At 37.9% G+C, this 12,313-nt stretch overlaps 1 protein-coding gene across 1 annotated transcript; it reads left to right on the top strand.

Annotated features, from left to right (window-relative positions):
- Nucleotides 1-4,327: 4,327 nt before the first annotated feature.
- Nucleotides 4,328-7,191, top strand: DFL1 (Auxin-responsive GH3 family protein). The gene is made up of 3 exons (XM_088110289.1): nucleotides 4,328-4,859; nucleotides 5,223-6,151; nucleotides 6,364-7,191. The coding sequence occupies exons 1-3, from the start codon at nucleotides 4,555-4,557 to the stop codon at nucleotides 6,948-6,950; spliced, it is 1,821 nt and encodes a 606-aa protein (XP_087966415.1). The 5' UTR covers nucleotides 4,328-4,554; the 3' UTR covers nucleotides 6,951-7,191.
- Nucleotides 7,192-12,313: the final 5,122 nt, after the last annotated feature.

Raw genomic sequence — 12,313 nt, 5'->3', positions numbered from 1 at the left:
ATAGGTTTTTCTCTTTATCTGTCCCTTCTCTCACAATCATCTCTCTTTCTCGTTCTAGTACGGTTTTTTGTGTTTTTTAGAAACATCCCTCCCTTTCTTTGCTTCCATTGTTTTAACCTTTTGAAAACCACCCACATAGTGCCTCTTATTTTTCCTCAACTGGTTTTTTTAAAAATTGATATAATTTCTGTTCTTTTTCTTTTTTTTCCACGTTCCAATCTCATAACCACCCATTGACTCTTTCTAACTTATTTACTTATGTGCCTTTTATTTTTCTGAACCTAAAATAATAAAAGGAAAAGACATTGCCCCTTAGCAAATATATAATAAAAAGGTTGTCTTAAAACTCATTCCTTAGGATTGGAACTCACGTCCATTCCACCCTAGACAAACACCTTTACCAACATGTCAACACACACCATAAATTTAATAAACATATTGTTGATAGGGGAGCTATACCTACCCTACATATCAATGTTTTTTATGATGAGCAAGAAAATGGTTTTATGGTTTCTTGCACAACAAATGGCATAACAATTGTTTTATTCATATTGTGTTTGTGCTTGATGTGTTTGTGCTTGATGTGTTTGATATATGTACTCATTGGTTGCTGATGAATCATGAGTTAAAACAGAATGAACATTTCATTTCTGGAAGAAATAATCGGTTAAGCAATGTACATAATCTATTAGATTTCTCTAACTATCATTATATACTTAACATGGGCTAACACTTGTGTAGTAATCCATTACATAAGTTGTATAATCGATTAAAACACGATGTTATGCCAAGATGTGTTTGATTTGTGTATTGATCTGTTTAGAATAGAAATTGTTTTGAAAATATGCGTAAGTGTTGAACAAAACCGATTACATGAGTTGCATTATCGGTTAAGTTTGTTTCATTTGTCAAAATCAATATTATTTAAAGCCTCAATTGTTTCTAATGGTCATATGAATTTATTGTTGGCTTGTATGAATTGTTTAATCGATTGCAAGCGCTATATAATCTGTTAAATCTAAACAGAGGCAAATCTGTTTAAGCAAAACGAAAAGCTTAACAGATTACATTAATTTTGTAATCGATTAAATTGCATCAGGATTAAAAAATCATATAAATAACTGTCTTGTGCGTTGTTTCAAACTAATCTTTTGAGCTATCAATTTCATAACTAACATTATGATTGAGTATTGATTACATGAACGTCCAAGAACTGTCTTAAAGAATCAAGGATCAAATTTGGGTTTACACATCAAGATTATATCAAGAAACTAGGTTGAACAATACTAATTCATTCTCCACTAGTGGAGTGTACATAGAAGATCAATTTCAACGTTTGAAATATGAGTATTATGTTCTTGTGCTGCTGTGCTAGGGGAGAGAAATGTGATTGTTCTTATTGAGAGTTGAGATTGCTCTCAAGGTGTAAAGAGAGTTGTGAGTGCTCTTTGTTTTTGGTAAGATTGTGAGGTTATTCACATCTTGGTACTATAGTGATTTTTAGTGGGGCAAGAAGTACATTGAGAGGGAATATCTATGTATTCTTGTAACTCTATCATTATAGTGGAATCCCTTCAACTCAGGTTGTTGAAGGAAGACTGAATGTAGGCTTGGCCGAACCAGTATAAATTGTTTGAGTTAATCTTTCTCTATCCTTTCTCTTTTATTGTTGATTCATCATACTTGTTGTATTTATTTCAAGAAAACCAAATGATTTTGCAAAGCTTTTGAAAAAAATAATTTTTAAGACAAAATCCAATTCACCCCTCTTGATTTGAGATACAAGACATCACTTTTTTAACACATACAATAACATGTGTAGCACTTGTTACAATAAAAATAGATAAATAACATTAAATTTACGATCTAGTCAAGATATGAACTCGTGACTACTTAACTCATCAAAAAAACTCTCACTAACTAAATTACCCAACATCTTATGAAAATATATAAATTCCATTAAAACACTCTTAAGTCTTATTAAAAAAACACTTCTAAATTTTGAAGTTTTCTTGGATCTTAGTGTTGCCTTGATTTTGCAATAAACAATAACTAAAAAGCAAGTTATTTGAAGTATTTCATATTTATAAAAATGGATCGTGTAGGGCACATGTTTGCAAAATTGGGTAGTGTAGAACACATGTTACAAATATGATTATCTGTATAAACCAATATTATTATTATTATTATTTTAATATTGAGTGTATAACTTGAGAAGTTTCCAATAATTCACAGCATTTTGGTTAGCTTGTTAGCTTTAAAAATCTGTCGGGTGTTGACTCGAGCAGAGATCAAGCATATAGTCATAAATGTTTTTCAACATTTCTGACCCAACAAATGGTATAGACTTGCTATACTCCAATCTTAGATTGTACAATTTCAACTAGATGGTTCAACAAGTTTTTATAACACTGAACCCCCACAATTCAACTTTTCGTAACTTTTTACTTAGTTAATTTGGAAAACAACATTCACCTTTTGTCCTGACGTCAATCAATTGTAAATTTAATATGGATTTTGAAATCAGAGCAATCGTGGCACTATATATGCCCTTGGACAGCCAAGCGACAGTTCCAAATCATGTGAATGATCAAAGAGCATGAAAGGAAAGCTAGGTGAATCAATCTATTTGATTTCATCATAGGTAATTTCTATCACAAGAATATTTTTTATTTAGTTACGTAGGTTTTTTTTTTTTAATTGTAGTTATTTTAATACTTTAATAATTATAAAAAACTTATTCACTTATTTAGTTACTTAGATATATTGATGCTCAAAAAACTTACGTTCTTAGTTAGCATGATTTGAGACTTCGTGCTTTCAAGAAGTTAAATATAAGAATAGTTGATAGAATTGAACAATCATATTTCTGTCATTTTATTTTTATTAATTTAATTTAGTTTTTTTTAAACAGTTTAGATTTGCATTTCTTACAAAATTATAATCATTTTACAAACATTTCATTAATTATAATGAAAAATTAATTAAAATAAACAAAATTTATTTATCATTTTCCTAAAAAGATCTCGTCCATGTACGGGTAAAAACAGTAATATATTTTAAAGGAATATTAGAATGGATGAAAAAAATGTCACACGTGTCGTCCTACCAAGTTTTGCATCCTGCTGGCCCGATCTTTTGTACTCGTAAACAAGAAACTCCACCACTTTACCGTACACCACTCACACAATATCCCTTCCCGTCTTCACTCTCCCAATCCAAGTACTCTCAACTTTGACTACGGAATATCGCGGGAAATTCGACGAACGCCGTTATTTTTTGTTACCGGTATTACAAGTAACTAACCACTTAATTAAGTAAGTGGCTGCCGGTATTCCGTAGGACATCCCCCACCACACTCCAAGCGCGCAGGCCATGGGTTTACTTAAACACCGTGTTTACCGGATGTTGCCGGTTAATTATTTAATTAAGTACCTAAAAACATTTTTAATGAGGTTTCTTCCGCAAGGCCGTTTTTCTTGTACGACAAGTGCGAATTTGTGATCCCAAACGCATGCTAAATGGGTGTAAATTAAATTTTTGGAAACCAAAATATGTATGCGTAATAATTGTTTTGAATTTGGTGAGAAAATTGAAAAAGTTTGTTATTTTGACACATGGGTTCGTGCGATTTTGGTGAAACAAATAATAATGAATTTTGGTTGGCCAATCCAATACGAGACAAAGGGATAATGGGATATAGGTTTGTCTTTATTCCACATTATTTGATCTTATGCCCCTCTTTAAGATATGGACTATCAATCTTCTACTACTTAAGCACTTTGACAACAACCGCAAAGCATTTCAAAGTGACTCCATAAGCATTCCTTTTATGTTGCACATGGATTCCATTCAATCTATCTATCTTTAAAAAGCGGTGATGGTATTCATTCACTCATGTTCAAATAATATGCCAAGTCATTTCCAATTGAAATTGTGTTTTTATGCCTTCTTCTCACTTCACGTTTCTTTTTCTTTTCTTTCCCCTTTATCATTAATAATTTCCCTATAACCAAAACCAATTCATCATTTATTTTCCTAACAAGCCAAATCAAAGTCCTTCGCCTAGTCCTTCCCATCGTGCCCAAATGCCCTCCTAATTACAAGACCATAAATGCATGGAAGTTGTATATTGTATAGTGTGCTTTGTCATGATATAAATGTTTAGATATATAGGAAAAAGTAAAAACAAAAAGTGACACAAAACGGCTACATATTCCCCATTCTACCCTTTTGTTTTACATCTATTTACTCCCTAGTCCTTCGCATCTAACAAACCCAGCTTGACATGTGCCTCTATATAAACCACTTTCTCTCTTCTTTTCAACTCACGCCCAACACCATCTCCTAGCTTCTTCCTAACCAGCTTCTATTACTATTAGAGTCATTGTCTTCTTCTTCTCTCTTTCTCTCTCTCTCTCTCTATCTCTATCTCTCTCTCTCACACACACACGCACACCAAACTCTTGTTTCCTTTCCTTCCCAAAACACATACTCACACCGCAACAAGGTTGTTGTGTTGCCAGCTAGCTGCTAAACCACCACACCATCACCATGCCTGAGGCACCAAGGGACTACAACCTTGTTGAGCAAAACGAGAAAATTCTCGACTTTATTGAGGATGTCACCGCCAACGCCGACCAAGTTCAGAAGAGGGTCCTCTCCGAAATCCTCTCCAACAATGCAAACGTCGAGTACCTGAAGAGACACGGTCTCCACGGCCAGACAGACCGTGAAACTTTCAAGAAACTCTTGCCTGTCATAACCTACGAGGATATCCAACCTGACATCAACCGCATCGCCAATGGTGACACTTCTCCAATCCTTTGCTCCAAACCCATCTCAGAATTTCTCACTAGGTATGCTGCACGCACATATATATTGTCATACACAAACTTCCTTCTCTTTTTGGCCTACTTCCAACGTTCTCTTGTATACACTACAACCAACACCTATGCCGATCCTAGTGGACTGGTCTAGTTTTAACTTTTTTTCTTTTGTATATAATAAATAACATAATGAAGTTTGAACTTAAGACCGGACCTCATAGAGTGGCCGAGGTCTAACTTAAGTGGAAACAAGAGAAGATAAAAGAGCATTTTTTTATCATGGGTTTTGTTTTTCGTGTCCTTTTTTGTTTGTTTGTGCACATGGGCATGTCAAAATATTCATGGGGTTGTTTGTTTGGTTTTCTTATTGTGTGTTCATTTTTGCTTTTGCAGTTCTGGGACATCAGGAGGTGAGAGGAAGCTGATGCCAACGATTGAAGAGGATCTAGGGAGGAGGAGTTCACTGTATGGGCTTCTGATGCCAGTGATGAGCCTGTTTGTTCCTGGTTTGGAAAAGGGCAAAGGAATGTACCTAATGTTCATAAAATCCGAGGCCAAAACACCTGGAGGGATTGTGGCTCGTCCAGTTCTGACCAGCTACTACAAAAGTTCCTATTTCAAAGACAGACCCTATGACCCCTACACCAACTACACCAGCCCGAATGAGACTGTCCTCTGCCCTGACTCCTACCAAAGCATGTACTCCCAACTCCTTTGTGGCCTTTGCCAAAACAAAGAAGTTTTCCGTGTGGGGGCAGTTTTTGCCTCTGGCTTCATAAGAGCCATTAGGTTCCTTGAGAAACACTGGTCCCTCCTTTGCAACGACATCAGAACTGGAACCATCAACTCTCAGATCACTGACACCTCCGTCCGTGAGGCTGTCATGAAGATCCTCAAACCTGATCCTAAGCTCGCGGATCTTATCCAGACCGAGTGTAGCAAGAGCTCATGGCAGGGCATAATCACTAGGCTGTGGCCAAATACTAAGTATGTGGATGTTATTGTGACCGGGACAATGTCACAGTACATCCCCACATTGGACTACTACAGCAATGGACTCCCGCTTGTGTGCACCATGTATGCGTCCAGTGAGTGCTATTTTGGTGTTAACCTAAACCCTCTTTGCAAACCCAGTGAGGTCTCTTACACCCTTATTCCCACCATGTGCTACTTCGAGTTCTTGCCTGTTAACCGAAGCAATGGAGTCAATGACCCTCTCCACACCCCCAGATCCCTCAATGAGAAACAACAGCAGGAGCTGGTTGAGCTCGTTGATGTCAAACTTGGCCAAGAATATGAACTCGTTGTCACAACCTATGCTGGTAAGAATAAACACACACCCTTCGCTCACCCTTTATCTCAACATCAAGGTTCTAAATTTTAGTCATGGTTTCCTCATCACCTTGTCAACATTGTCTAAAGTTTTAATTGCAGTTGTAATTCACCGTGAACATCCTTAACATTGAAGAAAATTGTTAAACAAGTGTAACCGATGGGTTTGGTAATTGACAGTTGACGATTTTTGTGTTTCCAGGATTGTATCGTTACAGAGTTGGTGATGTGCTGAGGGTGGCTGGATTCAAGAACAAGGCACCCCAATTCAACTTTGTGTGCAGAAAGAACGTGGTGTTGAGCATAGACTCAGACAAGACGGATGAGGTGGAGCTTCAGAACGCAATGAAGAATGCTGTGACACACTTGGTGCCCTTTGATGCATCAGTGTCTGATTACACAAGCTATGCAGACACCACAACGATCCCTGGGCACTATGTGTTGTACTGGGAGCTGGCTCTGAAAGGTTCAACCCCAATTCCACCGTGTGTGTTTGAGGACTGTTGCTTAACCATAGAGGAATCACTGAACAGTGTGTATCGGCAAGGGCGAGTCTCAGACAAATCGATTGGGCCCCTTGAGATAAAGATCGTGGAACAGGGGACTTTTGACAAGCTCATGGACTATGCCATAAGCCTAGGGGCTTCAATAAATCAGTACAAGACACCAAGGTGTGTGAAGTTTGCACCTGTGGTGGAGCTCTTGAACTCAAGGGTGGTGGAAAAATATTTTAGCCCCAAATGTCCAAAATGGGTTTCCGGCCACAAGCAGTGGATCAATCAGAACTGATGAAGAATCTAAAGGTGGACATTATTATGTGGTTGGTAGCTTTTCATGGCGGTTCACGTGAACTGTTTTTTGTGGACATGTTAGGGAAGGGAGGGATTTTAATTACTCTTTTTTAGGTTAATTCTATGTTTAAAAAGACTTTGATTTTAGTCCTTGTTTTTAACTTGCATAGTGAACTGAACCTAGCCACTGTAAAAAGCAATTCCTGTTTGATGAAAGAAAGAAAGCTGTTGTTGTCTAATGCCTTTCTCTTGTCTTTTATTTATCCACTAAATTAGTTTCCCTTTTTTGTTTATTTTTTTGTCTTCTCAACTTTATTATGGACCCTATCATCATAATAATTCACAACAATTGGCCTAACTGCATGAATCTTAATTTAAACCTCGTTCTTGACAGCGTAGTAGACTAAAAAAAAACAACCCTATATATGTATGTATGTATATAATCATCATAACACTGGGTTGGAATTGGTATCTTAATTGCAGCCAGCAATCATGCATGTTCTCTTATGTGTGATGGGGTTTATTTCGTATAACGGCAAACAAGAAAGAAAGCCATCACTTCTGAACTCCTTTCTTTTTCTATAGTTTTCAGGAAAAAGCATGCCAACTTTTTCTCCTAGCCAATTCCACTATTTATGTTATGTCCAACTAACGAATCACAGAGGAAATAATTAATTAAACATAAAGAAGAAGAAAAAGAGAACAAAGGGAAAGTGTTATATATCCTGTTTGCGTGAGTGAGCAGGGCTATTCTATTCTTCTGCAAAGAAAGAAGCTTTGGAGTTTGATTAAGACTAGTCTGGTGAGTATTTTGTCCATAATTTTGAAATTAGTGGAAGGGGAAAAGGGTGGGAGATGAATCATAAATGTAGTTTTAAAAAAAAAAATGTTGATAAGCTCCTCTCAGTGATGGCAAACAGTGAGTCCAAATTCTCTTTCTGTGTGAGTCTATTTTAACAAATAGTTGGTGTGTCAGATTCTGTCACAAGGTCAAGGAACTAAAAACCATGTGTGGGTATTAAATCAACAGGGGGCTTCTGTTCAAGGTTCAAACATATGCTTTCATGAGCAATTTCAAAAGCAAACAAAACAATTTTGTGTGCTGGTGACGAAATTCCTAGTGACTATTTGCTGGCAGTGGCACCACATAACACAAGTTCTAGGATCATATTATACAAGTTTTCTTTGGCCCTTTTAATATTATATGATCACAGTGCCCCCACTGTGAACCAACCAAAAGACCAACTCAATCAGGTTTCAGGCCATTCAACACTGGGAAATCCCAGGACTGGTCAAAGCTGAATGCCAAGAAAATTTTGGAGTGAAGTGAGTAGGGGAAGATAAGGGAGAATCAGTGCAGTCAGAAGGTTGTTCCCTCTGTGCTCTATTCTCTTTGCAAACAAACAAAAAAACAGTTCTTTTGTTTTTAAAGAGGGAATATATAAAGCAATTTCTGAAGGGTGTGTCAGACAAAATATTATGAAATTCAAACAACCCAGAAGAAAGAGACAAGCATTTTTTTCAGAGACATTTTGTGTTCGGCTCAGAGTGATAATAATGCAGCGAAGCCTTAACAGTGTGTCATAGGAGATAAGGTTCGTACCACATTTCAGTTTGTGTTGCCGAATTAGAGTAAGCATCAAATTTTACTCATGCGTTTGTCCTCTTTATGGTTTTCCATTTTTGTTCTGCATATTCATTCCATAGAAAATTCAACGGTAGGTAGGTAATCCAATAATTTTCATCAAATATTATGTATTGTCAAGTCACCATAATTTCATATCTAGTGTTCATTATTGTCCTCGACTCGACAGTTATTACTTTTCTTCTTCTTCCCATTACCTTAACTTTGTTTTGCTGTTAGAACTTGTCAATTCTGTTTTTAAAGTGTCACAGCTTAAAAAGGTCATGGGAATAGTTTTCGTGTCAATTGAGATTAGACTCTTCTTGTATTAACACCAATAATTAGCTGAATTAATTAATTTTTTAACGTATGAATTAATTGAGATCTCCTTCTATAAACAAACCATTATGTTGTAGTCAAATTTGACGTCTGCCATAACAAAAATAGTATAACATTGGCGTGAATAAAATCATTAAAAATCATATATTATCTTAGGATAACAAATACTAAGAAAGCCACTCGCAATTGATTTAAAAATGGTAGATGTTTTTACTTGATCATACCACAAAAAACATTTGAATTTTGGCATTGTAATAATGATGAAGAAATGGATGTACTTGGGGGCCTAATATGATGATTTGAGGATTTGATGTTTTGGAATATTTTGCAATAATTGTCCCCACATTCGGCAATTAGCATTGTCTTAGTGTTTTCCAAGTACACAAGCTTAGCTTTAGAGTGATGTTGAGATGACTCCAATTAATGTGTTGTTTTTGTTGTTGTGGGTAAAGAATTTTGCTGCCACTTGAATAACAACTGCGTACACTTTGTCATAATTGATTTTAATGTACATTTTTTTCGTGAATAATAAAATTAAAAAGTGATCACAGGACCCCCTCGTAGGTAAACGAGTTAAGCCATTTGCACCAATCTTTTCATACGCAAGAGAATGAACAACCTTGTTAGATGGAACAACGTGATAAAAATCGAGTGAGGACCACCGACATCGACAAGGGCTTATATATATCCCCACACTCACTACTCATTTTCCCACTTTTTGCTTTCTTTTACTAAATATACTTAAATATATCATTAATGGACTCTCTCAACAATCAAACATGTTAGCATGAAGCTTACAAAATGGGATAATTAAATCATAATTAATCAATAATAATAATAATAATAATAAATATTAATGAGAATGTACTTTGCACCGAAGGATGTTCTGTCACTTTTAACCTTTATAAACCCAATTCTTAGAAAGAGACATTTGCATTATCCTATCCAAATGTAATCTAATTAATCTAATGGAAAATGATACTTAGACAACAAATTTTGACAACATTTGGACACAGCACACGTGTCAGCGTTTGAGAGGGCCACGTTTTGAGGGAAAAAAGCTGCTGCGTTCTGAGCATTTCTGATCAAGCCTGCTTCAAATTTGACGTGGCGAGGACGGGCACGGGCAGTGTTGGGTGTGCGTTTCAGAAATTAAAATGAAAATGAAATATCACTTGGAAAGGGAGCGGTCAGGGGTATTTGTTTGGCGTTTGAAATTTGAATTTCATTTTTGAACAATTTTAGAGAGAAGTGAAGGTTGAGAGAGAGAGTCTAACCTAGAGAGAGCCCGAGAGAGTTGGAGAAAGGGAGTTCGAGAGAGAGAGGTCCGACGGAGTGCTTGCCGGAATGCCGCCGGACAACGTTGAAGGCCGTGTCGGAGCTATTCAACCCCTCCAGCCGGTTCCGATTCACGGTCGCCGCAGCTCCGACGTTGGCCAACGAAACGAAGGCGGCATCGTCTTCCCTCCAACCCAGCGAACTAGGGGCGCGTTCTGAGTCTCGATTCGTCCCACCTGCTTCCCTCCCTGTGCCGGACCTTTGCATTCACCGCCGGAGCATCGCCGGAGTGTCGACTGTTCGGTGGACGAAAAAGAGGGGTTTAGGTTTAGGTTTCTTTCCCATTTGGGGAGGTTTAGGGTTTGGTTTCTTTCCCATTTTCATGTATTGAACTGAGTCTCTTTGAAATTTTCTAGTTGAATCTGTTTCTCCACTCAAGTTTCTTATTCATTTTACGCTTTAACTGTTCATTGTGCTGTAAGTTTTACTGTTCATCATCTCTTTCACGCTGCCATGGTAGGATTTTATTGTTCATGCTTGCTTTCAGTCGCTGGTTCCATTCAAGTTTGTGTTTCTGGGTTTGCGTTTTATGCTTAAGTTTAATTTGTGCATGAACGTAAGGTCATACTACGCGTTTTATGGTTCCATTCAAATTTTGATGTTTCAGCCTAAGCGTTTGGTTTTGGTGTTTTAGACTGAGCGTTCGGTTTTGATGTTTTAGACTGAGCGTTCGCTACCGAAAACGAACGACCGTTCACATTACACGACCGAACGCGGTTAGTGTTAGACACCACTACTTTTTGGACGCTCGGGCAATACGGAAAACGCTACGAAAACGAACGACCGTTCACATTACACGACCGAACGCTCTAACACTCACTAACACACAGACCGAACGTTCAAAAGGTACACTCCGATCCAGGTCGAACGCAAACAATCACTAATACATGCCAAGATCGAACGCTAACGCTCGTTACCTGAGAACACAAAACCGGACCCTTAAAATTCAAACGCTCACAAGCATTAAAACAGAACCAAGATCGAAAGTTAAAGCTCTGACACAACTAGGACGAACTTTTAGAGTCTTGGTCGAACACATAGCGTTCTTCACGATCGTCTAGAATCATGGTCGAATGGTCAAAACTTAACACATGACCGACCAATACTGCATCAACACTTAACCGCATAAATCAAAGCTTGATCGAACGGTATCTAAAATCTCACTTAACCGTACGGTATCTAAAATCTCGCACAGACGCTTGTCGTCCAGAGGGGACGCTCATCCAACGCGCAGCGGACGCTCGTCAAGCGCGCAGAGGAGGCTCGTCCAGCAAGTGGACGCTCGTCCAGCAAGTGGACGCTCGTCCAGCAAGTGGACGCTCGTCCAGTAAGTGGACGCTCGTCCAGAGAGCGGAGATCGCTCGCCCAGCTAGCGGAGAACGCTGGCCGACCTGGCCGAGGACGCTCGTCCAGACGCTTGTCGCCCAGAGGGGACGCTCGTCCAGCGCGCAGAGAGGAGGCTCGTCCAGCGCGCAGAGGACGCTCGTCCTATCAACCATTTACAGCAGATATGTGGTGTGCTACGACTGTCTCATTTTTTGTGATTGGAATTGTTATATGGATTCTTGAACACCGAGTCAATAGTGACTTTCGTGGTCCTCCTAAGAAGCAAATTGTAATTATGTTAATGTACGCTTTTGTAGCGTCATATGATAACCTTTTACGGCTAGTTTATTGAATTTGGTGCAGCAATAGGTGCCCCAATGTTCATCTTTTGTTTAAGATTCTAAATCCATTTAACGAGTTATTGATGATTTGAATTAATGCAGTATAGAGTAGGAAGTATTGCGGTTCAGTCATAGATGACACACGAAAAAAAGGGGGGGTTTTTTTTGGATTGTTTTGCAAGGAAAAATAAATTAATTAAAAGTTGAAAGTTAAAAACAATTGACAAAAGACCGAATGGTCCAAAGCACAGAACGAAAGGTTGAAGTATAAATTGCACAGAAGTAAAAACCGAGCTGTAATAACATTGAGAGCATGTTATCTCACCCAAGCTGCTCACCTCATAAACATTGTTTTTTTCCTCCATCATGGGGTGCCAAAACATCACTTCCCAC

The sequence above is a fragment of the Vigna umbellata genome, chromosome 3, assembly GCF_029865625.1.
Source record: "Vigna umbellata cultivar VRB3 chromosome 3, Vumbellata_1.0, whole genome shotgun sequence".
NCBI lineage: Eukaryota > Viridiplantae > Streptophyta > Magnoliopsida > Fabales > Fabaceae > Vigna > Vigna umbellata.
Note: the sequence above shows the minus strand (reverse complement) of the source record. Positions and strands in the feature narration are given on the sequence as shown.